Raw genomic sequence first — 19,169 nt, 5'->3', positions numbered from 1 at the left:
AGTCTTGGATGATTACCTATTACAAATTTCCATGAAGTAGTTGTTAGAATAACCAAGTGAACTAATGGCAAGCCATGAAACATCTATTAAACTACACCATGTGGTTGGGCATGTGGTTGGGCAAGAGAAAGTAAGAACATGGGCCAAATGAAAGAAACTGGTCAATTCTTCAAGTCAATACCTGTTACATACTTTTGTAAAAGTTACATACTTTGTTACATACTTTTGTAAACAGTCTTTTTGTAACATAATTTCGGTTTCACAGTGGCAAGAGAACTTCAACCCACAAGTACATATATAGCATAGATAATTCCCGGAAGATACCCAAGAAGGGTAAGAACCAAGCAGATCCAGAACTCGACCTGCGCATGTGATTTACAAATTAGTACATGCAAGCCTCTCTCTCTCTCTCTCTCTCTCTCTTGTAATGTACCCTGGAGCACCATATACAGAACCATACCGCAGCACACAGAAATCATGTAACGTAAGTTGCAAAAACACTGAGCTTCCCGACTGCATAAGTAAGAGAACGAATTGGGGAACAACATACCCGGCACCCGTATCTCAAGAATACTCCAACTGGAGGTAGAATAATCGCCAGGATCACCTCAATAAACGTAGCAGAGCCCATCCTGAGGAGACGATTAACAGATCTAGAAAGATGGCGAGCCTACAAGAAAGAAAGAAAGAAAGGCGGCAGAAGGGAATTGGGCTGTCAACAAAAGCGGACAAGAGCGGAAGGGAAGGGAAGGGAAGGGAAAGGCGAAAATGACATTGCATTGTTGGGAACAATGTGAGTGCGCTTTAAACATTGTAATAATCACAAAGACAGCTGGCAACAGCTATGTTTCTTTCTACTTTTAGCTTTCAATTCGTTTTTCAAAATTGTCTCCACAACGGTCTCTGCAAAGCTTATCGAGTGTTCACACTCCACACCACATTCCAATTTCCCACGATCCTCTACGCTTGCAAAATCAGCACGTGAGAAGAGCTCTACCAAGTTCGTGCTCCGACTCTAGCTACTTTTTCAAGGAGCCACACTTTGGATTTTGTAGTTTTGCATTGGGCGAATATGACGGCTCCCTATTTCCACTCAAATTCGCGATGTTAGCGCTCCCTCCTATGTTCAAGGCTGAAACCACTGGAGATAATCAAATAAGGGTGCGAGCACAGATCAAAATCGTCCACTCCAGTACATAGAATGCCCTCTCACAAAACATTGCTAGGTACCAATACAAAAACCTTTGACTTCAAAATTCACCAATTTTTTCCAAGATTTTACATGTTGTTCACTCAAATATAGCCAAACTAGTCTCAAATGTACAAAATAAATAACCACCTCCTCTAAAATTTCAAGTTTTCTTTTTTGGATTTAGCAATTCACGTGACACTAAACTTGGTTTTTGGTGAACACCTACCCCATGCTTCTCAACAACTTCACTATGGCCTTACTATCTATAATTATAACTAGTAGGGGAGCTACGCATTACTACGACACAACTTCGAGATGGACTAATCTAAACTTGGTCATAATGGAAGCTTAGGTGGTTTTGGAAGAGTGCACATGGTTTTACCTTGTAATGATGGTGACGGATGTACAAAAGGAAAGAATAGGCTTAGATTATAGTTTACATGGAAGAGGAGAGTATCACTATTGGCTTGTTAGTCCAATGTTCAATCCTTCAATGCACTTGCAGTGATTCATTGTTTTATTTTAAATTTTTGGGTAGAAAAAAAGGTATCACTTCATATTAGATTCAAAAGTCATATCTTTGTACATAGACAACCTTAAACCAAAAAGGTGTATAAACTTGCAGAAGTACATAACAAGTAGTAGAGAAACTACCAAAAGGGGTAACAAGGGAGGTAGCCATGGAAGCTGAATATATCAGCCTATGGAAAATAGTAATTAGAACCATTAGAAATCCTCAGAGTCACAGACAAGGTCTTCTTTAGAAGTGTCTTCAAAGCTTGATGAGTGTTCATCAGAGGAAGAATCATCAGCATCAGTAAATGGAGTTGCGTTTGAGTCCTCATTCTTGGGGAAGCTCCCATAAAGTTCTAGATTGGTACCAACAACATCAAAGTGGCTCGCATCAAGAGGACCTCTATTGTGCTTGGCCATAGGGCAGCCACGAATGTGTTCATCCAAAACACTTTTTATATTGGTGAAGTCTTCTCTGTAATTGGAAATCAACCCTTCAATTCTCTTTTTTTCCAATACCGTCAAGCAAGGAAACAGATGTCAGCAAAAAAAACAATTTGATTAAACTGGAAATTGTTCTTGCAAACCCAGATGTACCACAGAGCATTGGCTCTTATTTGAGTCCAAGTGTCTTGCTTTGTCTTTGTAGCAAGACCTAGAAGGATGGCTTTCCAATTGACAGGTTCACCTATTTCTAAGTGTATAAACTTCCAAACTCTTCTAGTTTGGGGACAAGCCACAAAAAGATGAAAGATGTCTTTATTCAAGATAGGGCATCTCATGCATTTCCCATCTCCCTTGCCAATCCTCAAACCTCTAGCATTTGTCCAGATAGCCTTGTGTAAAATCAACCATAATAAAATAGACATTTTATCAAGGACACTCTTCAACCAAATGCATATGAATCTGGCTTTCCATTTGAATTTTGAGTCATGCAGATTCCATCTAGTATTTAAGACATTAAAGAGATCTTCGATATCACAAGCAGGAGTAGGGATAGGGAAAAAAGAGGAGCTCCTAACCCAGCTAAACTCTCTACTATAAACTAGGAGGGTTCACCCTTCCACTATGGCTCCCTCCCACAGTTGTATTCTATTCATGACAAGGTCTTGCTAGTAGTTGTTGAGGGCAAATTCCCTTCTTATCTTCGTCCAAGTCTTCCATCTGTATTCTTCTCTGGTCCAAAGCTACCCCCAACTCTACAACCCCTTCTTTGAATAAAAGACAGACCATTAAAAATTGCTCCTCAGAGAGAGCAGAGCTTCTGAAGATTGTTGAGACCCATATAGAGTCTAGGGACATAAAAGCTCCTTTTCTCGAGAAATATAGTTTGACATTTGGCTTCCTCAAAAGCTTTCCATAAGGACTGCCAAAGTTGGCTCCCTTTAGCTTTGTAGGGCTCAAGGTTGCATATAATAGACATGGTAGGATAGCTTTTCCACTTGGGAGCTCTCAGCGGTCTATGGTGACTGACATTTTTGAGAAGAAACTGAGCCTCCAGTCCCCCTAAGAGTGGAGAATAGCTTTAATGACCCAGGAGGGAAAAAGCTTTCTAGCAACTAGCTCTATATCAATGAATAACCCTTTTGATATCCTACTCATTGTTTCTAGGTGTAAGGTTGGTGTTATCTACAAACTACTCCTGTAGATCAATTGTTTTTCGGAAGGAGCTCTATACCTCTAAGGTCTCCAGTTTTACTATAACTCTAAAGAAGCCACCCCAAAGAGTCAGCAACTATAGCAAAAAGGAGAGGAGCAATTGGGTAGCCCTATTTGATGGAGCTTTTAAGGGCAAAGGATTGACTCATATCTCATTTACTCATATCTTTGCTCAAGCATTAGTAAGGAGAAGCTTTATGAAAGAAATAAACTATTGGCCGAGACCCATGTCTGTTAGAGCTTGAATAACAAAGTCCCATTCCAATCTATCATAGACCTTGTCAATGTCAACCTTGAGGAAACAAATACCTTGTTTGGTCTCCTTTGCATACTCACACTCCTCCCAAATGTTGATTATAGCCTTTAACAGGTGTTTCTCTTTGATGAAGCCTTTCTGCTCTTGAAGGACCCAAGTATCCATTCTTTTTTGAATTTTACGTGCAAGTGCTTTAGAAAAAATCTTGTAACTACAGTTGAGCATAGTTAGAGGTCTGACTCTAGTTTCTAAGCTCCTCTTTAACTCCATCCTTAGGAATCAGCTTAATGACACCCCCATTAACATGAGGAGGAAGGGCCTCATTCCTTACACTCTCTTGCCAAAGAAGTAGAAGGTATGGTCCAATAATTTCCCATAACTTCTTATAGAATTCTATTGAAAGTCAATCTTCCCTTGGTGTTTTGCCATTTGCCATTACTTTGACTACTTCCTTGAGCTCCTCCAAAGTGAGGGGTTAATCAAGGTAAACATTGTCAAAGTTGTGAATAGTTCTCTCCCTAGCCACTTTGCAAATGTCCCTAGCTCTACTGACTTCATCATCAGGGATTACAGTGGAAGAGAGAAAACTTTTGAAATGTAATTGTATAAGCTATACATTCTCTTCAAATGAAGTAGCTAGAGTGTTGTATGCCTTTCTAAGTAGAGGTACTTCTTTATTTTCTCTTTTTCTTCTTATAAGTTTAAAGTATTCCTTGGAGGGTCTGTCTACCTTACCTGCCCACCGATCCCTGAAGTACACCTTAATAGAATCATTGATGATAATTTGCTCTTATCTCCTCACATCCTTTCTTTTTAGCAATAGATCAACCTGAGCCTGAGGATCTCCTTATCTTTGCTGATTGCATCGTGCAACCTATCCATTCTTCTAGCTCTGATTTTGGCCTTGTCCTTTTTGGGCCTTTTTTAGTAGTAGCTACTATTGAGTCTTTTCTACTGCTATTTGCTAGGTATTTGAAGGAGTTCTAGTATCAATAAAGGCATTTTGCCAGACACTCTTAACACTATCTTGAACACTTTTCAACTCAAAAAGCTTGGGGTCAACTTTGAACCAAGAAGAGGACCTCTATCCTAGTCCAAAATCACAAGTAAGAAGCACAAGTTTGTGGTTAGAAAGACATAGAGAAGAGAAAGTCTGACTTTTAATAGATCTAACTTGACTAAGAATATCCCAAGAGGCATATTCTCTATCCAACCTAGACTCCCTTCTATTCACATTTGTTTGTCTGTTGCACCAAGTAAAAGTTCCTTTGACACCAGTGTCCATAAGGCATAGAGATTCTTTGCAATCTTCCTAGGCTGAATGCTCACCTCCTCTGATGACTGTCCCTCTCCCAAGCCATCTGTCTGCATCATTTTCCACCATGTAAGCTATTGGGTTAACTTTGGAAAGTAGATTGAATGTTGTTGATAAAAGAAGAGTTTGGTTTGTCACACAGCATGAGGAAGGTAAGTGAGGAACTGTTATAGGGGTGCTTTCCCATTGCAGTAATGGTATCAATAGTGTTGTTTTGGATGATAATAATAGGTGGATCTTTCTCATGCTTTATCTTTTTCTCCTGCATTTGGGATCTCCTAATCATCTTCTAACTCTTCCTCACTTAACCTTATGTTGGTCATCTCATCATCTCTGTTAAGATCATCTTCAAATTCCTTGGACCAATTAGCTTCGAATTGAATGTCCATGTCATCATTCTGGTTTTCCTTGATCCAAATCTTCAGTATCTTTGATAACAAGAGAATTAAAGGAATTTTTTGAGATGAATGGAGGGGGCATCTTCTCCTTACCTTTATGAGCAGATGGTTTAGGACTAAAGGAAGTTCCCACTTGAGGACTAGCCTTAGCTGAAGAGCTAGGAGGCTTGGGTATCCACTTTTCTGTGGCACTTGGTCCTTTAGGAGTAGGGGGAGCACTAGGTTTAGCTATAGTCCTCTTTTGAGGGCATCTTTTAACAGCATGACTAGCCAACCCATAGAGGAAACATGAATTTGGGAGATTCTTGTACATGAGTTGTTGCTCTATGAAGACACTCCCATTCCTGGTTGAGAATCATAAGAGTGCTAGGTAACTCTTCTACAATATCCATCCTAACGAAAATATGAGGATTACCTCTTGGGTTAACAAAAAATCGTTCTCAATATTTACAACCTCCCTTAGTCCTTTGCACAAGGAAGATAACTAATTGTGTAGAGAGAGAGGTAGATCAAGTAGTTGTACCCAGACACGTGTTATAGTGGACCTTGGAAGATCAGGAGAGAAGTCATGGGAACACCATTCAAGATACGAGGGTTGATGTCTGATAGTCCATAGGCTATACTATAGAGCACTAGCATCCATGCTAGGTTTCTCAGAAAGGAAAACAAAAAATCCATTTCTAAGGAATCTTACATTGATAACCATGAAACCTTTCCTCAACCAGTTTGATCGTACCCAGCTCTCAATAACAGCTAAATGAGGTATAGCTCTAGGTAGTGCCCAATTAGTGCATGAGTACTTAGCCACTCAATTGAGTCTAAAAGAAGGTTATCATCAATAACCGCAGTTACGAGTTTACCTATAGGAGGATTGTTGCTCTAAAGATAACAAACTATGCAAACTTTAAAAGGCATTGTATTGATTGAAAATTGTCCCTTGAGCAGGCTACCAGCATATTTTGGCAGTCATTACAAAAAATCAAAGCTCATCTTGTAATATTGTTGACGCTTCGGTTCCCTCATTCTAGGTTAACTTAGAGAAGATGCTCAATTTTCCCAACCTGGGTGCTGTGCTCGTTGAAGATGCTCTCTCTTGCAATCCTAAGATTGGCGAGCTCATATGTTAATTCAAGGACTCAATGGGCACAAGACCATGTAAAGAATAAGAACATAACATCGAGATCTTAGATGGAACTTATAGTGTGGCATTCGATAGACTGGTTAGGACGTTATTTGAAGTAATATCCTTTGACTCGGGTTCAATATCTATCACCCTCTAGGACCTCAGGTGCATGTGTTTCCCACTCAGCCTAATTACCCATTTAGAATCAGCCATAACTATCTCCTAAGCAGCAGTCACTACATTAGCCTTAAAAGTAGTGAGTCCCTAAGTCATTGCGTTAGCCTTAAAGCAGCAGTCACTGCATTAGTGATATAGCAGTGAATTTTAATGTGACCGGTCCATAAAATAGTGAGTGATTGATAAAGTAGCGGGTGATTAAAGCAACAACAACTGGTATAGCAATGAGATGATTGTAAAGTAGCAAGGACTGATTAATGTAGAGCAGGTCTAATATAGCAGTGACTCCTAACACATCGGGTTGTGAGTCACTACATCAACCTTAAAGTGGGGGTTGACCTCACTTGTGATAAAGTTACATGGTGTTGATCATGCTGGCTCGTGAAGGCCCTTGAAGGAATTTTTATGTATAGGTGGTGCTCTATAGCTCTGTCTTCTAGCAATGCAAAGGTTTGATAGGGTTTCTCTTATTTTGTTTTGCAAGGAGCCTCATTTAGATTCTACCACCATTATTAGTGCTTTATAGTTGTGCTATTCTTCATCAAGATATCTTGTGAGTGACCTGATTATTTAACATTGATGTCATAAGTACTGATGTCATACTCAATGCCATGCATGGGGTTTCATGGTAATCTTAGTGTATGTGAGTTTTGCCTTTCCTTTCTCTGTGATAAGGCAATGAAGAAAATGGATAGATATATTAGAAATTTTGTATTGAGGGAGCATTGGCATGCCATCTATTGGAATTATATGGTGGCTAGTAAGAATAAGGGTAGAGGGTATTGTCTAGAAGTGTAGGAAAATGATTGCTAAATGGTTCCTTAAACTTCATTGCAAACAACCATGAGCAATAATTGCTAGGTATATCATTGCGCTGAATGGTCCTAGGGGGGAGCATTGATGCTAAGACTGGAGAGTACCCAAATCTGGGAGCCACTTCAACTCCGACCTCCAGCTTGATTAGGCCCCAATCTCCCCCACCTTCGACCACAGATGCACATCTGAGGGAGACATTATCCAGTTTTATGGGATGGATTGACCTGTCTAATACCGACCAAGTCAATCCTTGTTGTGTCAAGGATGCAGAGTTTGTGGGGCATATGTGTGGTAGACTGTTGAGCCAAGGACTCTAGCTCATGGGTAGCTTTTTGTGTAGAAGGTTCTTGCTCCATCTGATTGGGAAGCGAAAGGGAGATCATGTAGGAAAAGGAAGGAGTAGAAGAGTGGGAAAGGTCAAAGAGGATTTGTTTGTTAGCTCTTTAATTGAGAAGAATTATGAGCAGTGATAGAGTGCGAGGAGGTGATGGACATGAAGGGCAAGTGTTAGCGAAAGCAATTTGAAAGTGTTTGGAGCTATGAAAATTTGTTAAAATTTTTGGCAGAGTTCCAATACAATGCCAAGTGAGATCTTGCAAAATGAGACTAGATGCTTATATAGGGGACCTGGTGATGTAGCAAGTTAGCTTTAGCATTAGTGCAGCAATTTGCATTATTAAAGCAATGATGACTGGCATTAGTTGTGGATTAAAGCGGTGACTCAACAAAAATAAGTAACAGGAGGGCGATATTATAGCAGCAGTTGGTGTTAGTGTGATAGCGTGTTGCTATGTTAGGAGTCGGGGAATTAGCATTAAAGTAGTGAGTGGTGTTATATAGCAGTGATTGGCATTATTTTTAGCCCAGCAGTTTGTGAGTTTTCATGTAAAGGGCATAGTAGTGACTATATCAAACATTGCATTAGTAGTCATGCCCTGCATTAGCCTTATAGTAGCAGTTTTTTGGACACCTGACCGACTGACTGAGTTTTTTGGACTTCACCTAAATGGATGTTAGTGCATGTGGTGTGAAGTGGTAGATGCAGTGTGGAAATTGGAAGTATTACTCTGGCTCCATGCTTGTGAGTGAGTGACTTGGTGAGCTGAGCGCATGCAGATGCATGGAACCTGCTTACTTGGTTGGATTGAACTGAACCTTTGTGGAGTGGAGGATTTTCTAATGAATGATGAGCATTCTCTTTCACCTGAAGTGCACTTAATTATACCCTATTTTCACCTACGATGTCAACTCCCTATGAGCTCACCTAGACCAAGTGCATGGATGATAAATTAGAGACTTTAAGACTTAGAGGACGCACTTGCTTAGAGCACCTGTAAAGAGTGTCAAGAGTTATGTTCTTGAAGCATACATAAATGGTGTGGCAAGTTCGTTGGTATCAGATTGCTGCAGTCGAGTGCCTTCCTCAAACAACTAATAATAGGACTTCTGAACATAGTCTACAACTTCCCTAAGTTTGATTTTTGAAAAGTTGGCTCATCCTTGGTCTTAGAAGCTTAGATGGAAGAATTTAACAATGCCTTCCCCTCAGTCCTAGATCTTGTTGTCAGATCCTATTGTCATCACCACAATGCATTTCTTTAGCCTGCTCATCATTTTGCTTAGGGACATACCAACACTGGACCCACTGGTAGAGGAAATCCATCAATGGCTTTGTTCTGAGATAATTTTCAACCTGAATGAGGGACGCTTATTCCCTCAGGTCATGCGACTATATGTACGTGTCTATAATCTTCACAATCATGATCTTCAGACCTTTGAAGATATTTTTGAGACACATTTTTGGAAATCTCTCCATCCCTTTTGCTATAGCTCCCACCGGAACTTCGATCGCTACCGCATCATGAACAATGCCCTAAAGTGATACATCATGCACCAGACACAATCCAAGAATGGATTGTGAATACGAAGGGGGGCATGTTAATCACCATAGCCATTAATAGTTCATATGTTGTACTAGTAAGTGGAGACGTAAGAGAGGATGTGAGATTTAGCATATGTCATTTGCCTTGGCACTGCATGGGCCCAAGAGGTTGTAATATGAGAATGAGAAAGGTACAAGAGAGTACAAGGCTTAGCCCTCCCTTCAAAAGATGGAATGTATTTAAGGCCAAAAGTTTGACTTTGGTGTTCATTGTGTACTCGCAACTTTAAAAATAGAAGCTCTCTCCTTCTCTACATTATCTTGCATTGAGTCTTCTTGCTTCCTCTTGCTAGTTGCCTTGTGGTTGCCACTATCCCCCTCCCCCTCCCCCTCCCCCATTCCCTCTCTCCTCTCATTCTTATCCCTTCTCCCCTTCCCCTTCCCCTCTTTTCCTCTCACCCTTCTCTCTTATAGAACTACTTGCACGCAATTTGGTAGATGCTTGGGTGACACAAGCATGAGGCTTGTGCATACAAAGCTCCCACAAGGAGTTGTTTGGGAGTAGAGGCTTTGACGGCATTCTTCCAAGATCTCCATGACATGTGAGTCACTACCAAACTACACAGTGAGTAGGTGTAGAAGCTCTTTGACATATTGTTGCAACTCATCCTTAAATCACCTTGAATACATGAGATCCCTCATTCATGAGCTTGTCTTATATCTCCATTAGGTTTTCCTTTGACACTAGCTCCTTGTCAATGGCCTGCTTGCACTATGCTTCACCTTGCACTATACTTCAAGGATGTCGGCACATGGTCTCAACTTGATGCTCTTTGTCCACCCAATCATTGTGGGTCTATGCATCCTTTTCTTGGATTCTCTTGGGATTGCTCTATTGCTTTAGGCTTTGGATTTCTTTGCATAGTGCCACTATGTATGTCTTTTCTTCAACAGCCTCATATATGGCTACTACCCTTTGCTCAATGGCCTTCCTCATTTTGGCTTGCCATAGATTTTGGTCCTCTTTGTGCAACTTATTCTCTTTCTTGAGTCTTTGGTGTACTTTGTGACTTTGAGTGCTAATAGAAAGTTCTTGAATATGTAACACATCATGTTCACTTCTTATCAAACCTTCAAAGCATATGCATCATAGTATTGGGATAGATCAACTTGATTACAGGGTGCTAGATTGATTTTAGAAAGGGCAGTCATCAAAAATTCATAGGTGAGCTAGTCATTGATGGTGAATAGATTTGTTGGTCGTGCTTTGGCTTTCGTATTTGGCTACGATTATCTTGCCCCTGTGGCATGGGTTGGTCATTCTAGCTCAACCTAGGCCCTTCCTCTTGTATTCATGCCTTGGTGGTTGTGGATGCTCGTTAGTTGGTGGTGATGGTGGTGCATCTTCTTTTGTTTTTGTTTTTTCCCTTTGCTCCCTCGATAGGTGGGTTTTGCTTCTTGTTCATTCTTCCTCTTTGCTCTTGGAATAGATCATCCAAAACATTTGTTTTGGTAGGGGGTGGTGGGTGGATCTAAATTTCATTCATGCTTCTTGCGAACAAACATAGATGAAACTCCTACTCATCTCAACTTTTGCCACCCCACATAGACCTTTTCCTCTTGCTCATTGATCTACAAAGGGATGAGCTTCACCCAATTTAGTTCTCTACCCCTTGCTATCTTCAATCCCTTTTGAACTAGCATTTACAGCATGCATATGTACAATGTTTTGAGTTGGATTCATTCCAATAGAAATTTGAAGGTGTTTGCCTCCACATCCCTTGCTTTGCTAGTCACATACCCTTGCCCTTGCAACCATGCATCATTATTGAATATCATTTCAATTAGCTGCATTGATAGATTCATCATTAGTCCTTAACAAGTTGAGCACTCATGCTACTTCTTCTTCAGTGATTGGGATGGTGTTCCCCTTTGTGCAAAATGTCTTTGCTGCACTGTCATGTGACTCAATTGTGATGATTTATTTAAATGTCTCACTCTATGGCAATTCATGGAAAGCATCAAGCTTGATTGACTTGTACCCAATTGAATGAGGCTACTGGCCATTGGAAAATGGAGGGAGGATTGAGTTTTAGGCCTTTTGGTTTCTTTGTTTTCAGTTTCTTGGGTGGGGGCTCTTTGATCTTCATGCCCTTCTGCTTTGGTGGTTTATTCAATGTCATTTGGTTTGTGAGATGAGGGTTAGAGATTACAGTGGGGTTTAGAAGCTATGGAGGCAAGGGAGTTTTAGCTACTTGTTGGATTGTGTATGAGGAAAGTGATCTCTCATTCCTAAATCATGTCCATTTAAGACTGTAATTTCTAGGAGTTCACTATAAATTTTGGTACTCCTCCTAATCATGATTGTCATGTTAATCTTTATTTAATATGTAATGGTTCTCTAGGGTTGGTGCCTACAAAGTGGCACTTTGGGATTTTCTTAGTGAATTCTGCCTAAGTGCACTACACCTGTGGCTAAAACTCTTTTGTTGATTTGCTTTGGTAGTTTGTTACGTTCAAGTCCAATGTGATTTGCTTTGGTAATTCATTAGTTTCCAAGTCCCATTGTTGAAACACTTTTTGATATAGTATGGCCCACCCCTTCCCAATGTAGATTTTGCTTCAGCACTCCCAAAGGGGCACTATACAATAATACAAGCATCTTGTCTTTGATTGTTTTTTTCTTGATACGATGGTCACGCCACACCTTCCTCCGTAAGATTATGCCTTGTTTCAAGGATGCCCTCAGAATGACTTCATTGATTGTGGATAATTCATCCAATCTCTTTGCGATGGCTTCTTCTTGGCAATTGGGTTATTACACAATCACCCCGGTAGGCTTGATATAGGGAATTTTGCTGGTAGAACTTAGATGGAATGCTGACTGGAATGGAGTATGCGTCTTTGGGCCTTGACTATCATTTGATAGGACCATAATGTTATTTGTAGCTTATAATACCAATTTGTTTTGGTTCTCATTCTGAACCCCTTTGTCAGACATAATCTCAATGGGACACCCAAACCTATAGATGGAATTCTCATACAAGAATTGTGTTGTGCATTGGCTTGTGTTGTCCCTGAGGGATTTTGCATTTAATGACATAATTGGTTGCTACCACAATGTATCTATTTTGGGCTGGATGAATGGCCATATTGACCTAACCAATGAAATTCAATCCCCATTTTTGGAATGTCTCCCATGGGTAGGTTGGATGCACTGGCATGATCTTGGAAGGTTGTATTTCCGATTTTTTGACATGCATCATAGGTTTTGCAGTGTTTTGTAGACTTTGTGTAGATATTGGTCCACTAAAATCCTGGACTTAGGATCTTTTGTATTGTGAACTTAGTGGAGAAATGACCACTGAAATCCCCTTGATGGGCTTCTTCCATGACGATTGGTCTTTTGTGCACACATTGTTTTCTATACAAGTAGCCACATATGAGCGAACACTTTTAGGATTTGGGTGTAATCCTTTTTCGTTCATCCTTGCTTTCATCTTTGGGAAATGATGATGTTGTGAGATATTGGATGATATCTTCATGCTTTTCTTCATAGATCGATACCATGAATAGACTAGCATCTGGAGTACTATCATCGATAGACTAGCATCTGGCATACTATCATCAATCCTTGATTTCTTATCTTTGATGCAAGATAAGTAATCAACTTCACATGTGGATGATCTTGAAGTTGAATTCTTGGAAAAGCAGCATCCACCAAACTGTGGCTTCATGTTTATCTTGTTGATCAAGTGTAACAATGCCAAATGATCCACATAGAAGATGAATGTGCTACCTAGTAGAAAGTGTTGAGCTTTTTGGACATTGTATAGCAATCCTAGGGATTCTTATCCAATCATTGGATACTTCATCTCCACACTGAGAGCATTTGGCTTGTTATTAGATTGAGAAATCAAAGGTCCCTTTGGGCTAGCTAAGATGGACCTAATCACCATCGCCAATGCATCCACATGAAGTCTATCTTTGGTGGATTGATTCCTTGATTACCACCGCTTGCACAATTTGGAATGATTTGCTTTGGGCTTTGCTCCATTCAATTTTTGTATTTATACTCGTTAAATAATGAGTGGTTTGGAAACTCCTACAAATTTTTTGCTGAGGCATTGGTGACGTTGAGGAATCCCATGAATGAGCATACTTTCTTGTCATTGTTTGGATCCATCTTTGGCATCTATTTTGGATTTTTTTGGTCATACAAATTTGATCAAAGATTGTGTGACCCAACAACACCCCTAAGAACATACAAAATACAAGCTTGTATGAAATTTGTGTCTCCCTATATCTTTGTATAACCTTATACAAAGATTCCAAGTGTTCTTAATTTGTATTATAGATTGAGAAATCATCCAAGAATATCATGAGGAATTTGTTGATGTACTCTTGGAAGGTTTCTACCATGAAGCATAGAAGTGTGGCCTGTGCATTCTTCAATGCAAACAGAATCATGTTGCTTGAGTACACCGATGAATGTTGTATTTTCTTGGTCTTCCTTGGATAGTGTTATCTAGTTGTACCCACTCTCTCTACCCTTGAATGAATTCATCTTGTGCCCTATTACCTTGTCTAGGATGTGGTCCATGAATGATAGTGGGAAAGGGTCTTTGATGGCCTAAGCATTCATCTTTCTATTATCAAAGCAAACTTTCAACTTGCCATTCTTCTTTGGTATGGTGATGATTAGAAAAAACCCAATCACTTTGCTCAAGCTTGTAGATGAATATTACCTTGAGTTCTTTCCATCACAAACTTTCAATAGTTGGGGTATGGTATTGCTAGTGTTGATTGGATCCACATCAACTTCTCTGTTTGCTTGGTTCTTCATTGATACATTCATTGTTTACTGCCACCACTGACTTGACTGCTTTAGCTCATTGGCCATTCTTGGTTAATCTATGTCCTTCATTGTCTTTGATGAAAGGCTTTTGGAAAAGCCATATGCAGCCCTTATCTTTGATCATCCTTTTAGTTGATACTTGCATTGCATCAATTGTTGTGCACATACACAATGCTTAGGGTAGGTAGATTCTTCTCATTGTTCAAGGCATAGGCCTCTTCCAACTCTAGGCATTAGAGCTTCAATTTTGTTGCATTGTGCTTTTGCCCATTGATATCCACACGTCCTTCCCCCCTCTTATGTGAGGGGCTCTCCTTCCCAATCATGGAGAAACTTGTCACCCTTCAACCATTTTCCTCCTAATAGCATTGAGTACCTTTCTTTTCTTTCCATCTTTACCACAATGAATGTGACCATGAAGTAGGATCCACTTATATTAATGTAGGAATCCTTAAGCATTCCCATAGGCATCACCAACCCCTGATCTGCCATCCAAATTTTTGAATGGTGAGTTCTTCAATGTTTTCAATGTAGCCTCTTTTGTACTTTGTTGAAGATGATGTTTACCCTTGAGCCTCTATCGATGAGCATTACCTTGATCATATGCTAGAATTATATACCAAAACTATTTTTTTCCCCAAAAATAAGGGTTTATATTAATAATATCAAAATGTCAAGTTATACAACTTCTCAGAACATACCCTTGTGAGATACAATGGAGGGTATATTAACTAGATATCCAAAGTATTAAAAAGCTATTGCATGTCAACTGAAATGTTGTAGCTAACAAAACCGTCAAGGCGAACATTGCAGAAACTAAAACAGTGAGTCAAAACAGCCAAAGCGGTAGTTCTATAGTAGAGTAGATGTAAGAGGGAACATTGAATAGTAGTCATGAATCATTTTGCCTCTTCTAGAGGCTCCTCTTTTGGCACGAAGCGTGAAGTAACTTTGAGCACAATCGTCCCTGGGATGAAAGGATGGGGGCAACAAGTGTTCTTTGTTCTGTGTTTAGAAGTGGGTTCAAGACAAGTCGTCTCTTCATGTAGAACCATGTAAGTGGCACTTGATGGGTCAGACCTAGACAAAGGTCTTTTGAAAGCTTGTTGAGCAGAAGGTTGGGATACAGGATTGCGAGGAGCTTGTATAGGGCGACTGTACACCAAAACCAGTCCCGTAGTAGGAGAGGGGGTAGAATCCATGGGGAGAGTCTGAGGGGAGCTATGGGGATGGGCAGGAAAATTGGCTGCGGGTGTCTAGAGGGTAGCTGTTTGGAATTGTTGCTGGAGCGCACAGCTAGGGCCCTCATTGTCTGGTGTCTCCTTGTCCACCAAGAATTGCATCTATGCTAGAAGTACAACTTTGTCTTTAGCCATCTTTTCCTCCTTGAAACACTCTTGTACCAGAAGATGGAGTTGCTTGATTTTTTGGAGGTTTTCACCTCGTTCTTGTGTTGATCCATAAATTCAATAAAACCTCATTAGCATCCACATGAACATTGTTAAAAACTTTATTGCACCTTTGAACCCAAATGGTCCAAATAGCAAAGCTACGAATGCCATTCCAATTTGACGGGGCTCTACTTGAAGTGTGTCCCAGCAACAACGGATACATGTAGTTGAATGGAAAAAAGGCAAGATGTTTGTACACCGTATCCCATAGAGATCTAGAGCAACTACAGTTGAGGAAGAAGTGAGGAATGTTTTCAAAATCTCTGCAGCAGTGCCTTTTGTAGAATCCATCTCCTTGATTAATTCTTAATGCTCACTTAGCTGTCCAAACTCCTTGCTGAAGAATTAGCCAAAGCAAGCAAGACTATTTCTCAGGGATATCCTTATCCCAAACTTTTGAAAATCTTCTAGTCCACACCTCTTCTGAATCTCTTCTACACCACTTTAGATTGAGCTTTTTGATCAGTTCCTCTTGGTCTTCAACCCAAATAGGGATCGGGGGTAATTGATTTTGACCTGCCCATCTAAATTCTTTAGTAGAGGGTTACACCATCCATGGAAGAGAGTCCTTGGTCCAGTCTCTGTCTCTCTTGTAGTAGCAACACATCAAATCTGTTAAGACAAAACCTGATCATCAGAATTTTGTTATCTAGCCAATCTCCTTGTGCTTGCAAAATTCCTCAAGGTGTACAACAGCTACACCAACGTTGGCGTCTTGCGAGATGTAGTAGGCAATCCCCACCACTACCAAATCAATCAAGACACGGTGCGGGCAGCAGCCTTCAACCTGCCAATGGTCGAGGAAAAATACTCCAAGAAGAAGAAAATGCTCGACGCCCTCAAAACGGTCTGTCACTATGACCGCCACAAGTGCAAGGGCCGCCTCCAGTTCACAAGCATCCACAAGCCCAAAGTGGAGCAACCAGCAAGAGCCTTGTAATGGCTCACTCAAGTTAAGCACATAGACCATCATCAGTCCATTGTGCCCAATATTTTGCTACAGATGGTGGAGTTCTAAGAAACAAACTGGGCTGACTACTTCTACAGCCAAATGCGAGATAATCTCGACACCCAGGGGACATTATCGACAATCCCATGCTATACATGTTGGTCCTCTATTACTTGAGGAGTCAACATCCGCCAGTCGGCTTTGGCCTAGTAGAGAAATCTGCCACTGGCCCAATATAGATCGAGTAAAAAGAAATAGAGGTGAAGCTCAAGAGAGAAAGGACAACGCCCGGTGTCACTCCGAAAATTCATGTGCAACTGGACACAAGTCAACTGCTCACCCAATATGAGGACCACCAGTTGCATGAGTTCATGTGACAACAATTGTGCCTCTAGCGGATGGATCCTCAAGGCAAGGGCAAATAGGTTCAAGTGGAGCCTATTCTCATTGAAGACCTCCAAGGCGATGAGACAATCCAAATAGGTCTCCATATAGGATCCGAAGCTACAGCTACCACCCCCGCTACACCCTATGTCTTAGTCTCCACCACCCCTTAGGAGACAACATCCTTCACCACCAGCACCTCTTCCACTCCATGGGCAAGCCTAACAGAGGCGTTACAATTTTGCAGTGCGCCCAGTATCAGGCATCAGGTGGCTATAGCCACATGACAGCAGAGCAATTATCGTGTGTGGACCTGATGGAGCTAAACCTCTTTGAAGAAATGGCACAACTCCCACAGGTCACCCACACGATTTTATAGAGGAGGTCGGAACAAGCCTCACAACTCTCCGCTAGTCTCATCTAAGCCTAGCTCTTTCCGCATGAAAGCCAATCGACAATGGTCGTAGCCTAATCAACAGGCCATGCTGCAATACATAGAGCTGAAGAATACCAAGCCAAAGTGGAAGAACTCAAGCTCGCTCTTACAAGGCTCAAGGACAACCTCACCACTAGTGAATCCCTAGTCTAGACGCTCATGGACCTGGTAGACAAGGCTTAGTTGAACCTGCACACAATGCTGGAGCAACAGGCACAGGCAGAGGAGTGGTACGCTCGCTCACAAGAGTCCCATGAACAACAGATCTGATCATTACAGGATCTCCTGGCACAAGAGAGGAACCTAATAGTCTCCCTCCAAGAAAAAAATGAACACTAGCGCACCACCAACCAATCAGAGGAGCTAGGATTGGAAGACCACGAGCAACAAGAGTTCTAGATGTACAAGGAGATGTCTGGACAATTAGTCACATACACACTTGCACCACGCACCATCCCCCAAACCCTCCAAATGCACTTTGATGCACTTCATGCACAAAATCTCAGCTTCCACCTAGACCTCACTACTCCGCTTTCGCCTAACACCCTCCAAACTATCCTTCGCCGTAACCTCGACCACTACCGCCCCATCTTAGCCATGTCATACTTCTCTCTTGATCTCCAACCCACTTCTCTATCTCTTCTCCACCCCTCTGATCTCTAAACACTATCTGCCCATCCCATCCTTCTCAATTTTCAAGCCTGGTTCCATGTCATCACTGAGTCCCTTAATTATCCTAGAGACGATGAAGTGATGCAACTCGCAAAGCTCGAGGAACTCATGCCATGGGTCTACACTCCCGCAAGTCTGCACACATACATCAATTGGATGCAGACCTATGGCCACAAGCCTCAGCCATCCAATCTCAAGGGCACCTTGCAGCCGACCAGTCCCCTCTCTCCCTTCCCTCTCTCTCGCGTGGAACCACATGCAATAATCTGAAGGCCACTTGCGTGACACTTGCAGATGACTCATGCTATGCATTGCTCCCACAAGGAGTAGCTAGGAGTGGAGACTTTGTTGGCATATCTTCAACATCCCCACAACACGTGAGTCACCACTGAGACCCACTACAAGAGTCAAGGAAGGAGGAGTAGGACTCGGGGTGTGCAAGACAAAATCTGACAAAATTTTCTTGTGCCATTGCCATTTTCAAGGCAAAAATTATTAGGAGGAGGGGCCTCCGAGGAGGTCACAATATTGCAGGAGAGGCTCCTCTTGCCAATTTTATTTTGGCCATAACTTGGGCGATAGGACTCCTAATATGGTCATGTTTGTAGTCAAAACAATTGGAATGATATGAATGGAGCCATTTCTCATATCAGAGTGTCAAAATTCTATAGCTTTTTAGAAATTTTTGTACTTATATTTGTCTCATTAGAGCTAGACATTATCAAACTGTATATTTTCTAATGACCATGGATTTTTCTCAAAAAGAGTTTGTGGGTCCTTGGTTTCCTCCCTCCAGGTGTATGGTCATATGAAGGTGATTCATAATTAGTTAGCATCATGGTCATAAGGTGATCAATAAGTAAAAATTGATTGCTACTATAGTTTTAGACAAAGTTCCTCATGATCATCACTTGAACTCTAGTCTCGCTTGAATGCAGTCGCTTGATGTTTTGACTTACTCCTTAGTCTTTAACAGGGCATACGCATCCAATGGTATTGTGTTTACTTCTTTTTCCAACGTATGAAATTGTTGGTTTCAGACCTAGAACACCAATGCTTGGGCACCTTTCTTCCACTCTCGATTCCAA

The 19,169-nt window shown here is 41.1% G+C and overlaps 1 protein-coding gene across 1 annotated transcript; it reads right to left on the bottom strand.

Annotated features, from left to right (window-relative positions):
* Positions 1–208: 208 nt before the first annotated feature.
* On the bottom strand, positions 209–787 carry LOC147893618 (low temperature-induced protein lt101.2). Its single transcript, XM_087385885.1, has 2 exons — positions 551–787; positions 209–362 (listed from the first exon to the last, which is right to left on the bottom strand). Exons 1-2 carry the CDS (start codon positions 629–631, stop codon positions 279–281), a joined length of 165 nt encoding a protein of 54 aa, XP_087242011.1. The 5' UTR covers positions 632–787; the 3' UTR covers positions 209–278.
* Between the last annotated feature and the right edge of the window lie 18,382 nt (positions 788–19,169).

This window comes from Dipteris shenzhenensis, chromosome 15 (assembly GCF_047967505.1).
Source record: "Dipteris shenzhenensis isolate YYH24624 ecotype China chromosome 15, Dip_SZ_1.0, whole genome shotgun sequence".
Classification (NCBI taxonomy): Eukaryota; Viridiplantae; Streptophyta; class Polypodiopsida; order Gleicheniales; family Dipteridaceae; genus Dipteris; species Dipteris shenzhenensis.
This window is presented reverse-complemented; position numbering and strand designations above follow the sequence as displayed.

What these genes read in the sequence shown, in the direction of transcription:
- LOC147893618 (XM_087385885.1), bottom strand. Translation starts at nt 631, where the DNA reads ATGGGCTCTGCTACGTTTATTGAGGTGATCCTGGCGATTATTCTACCT. An exon ending in TCTTGAGATACGGGTGCCGG is followed by an intron (nt 363 to 550) that starts GTATGTTGTTCC and finishes TCACATGCGCAG; the next exon opens with GTCGAGTTCTGGATCTGCTT.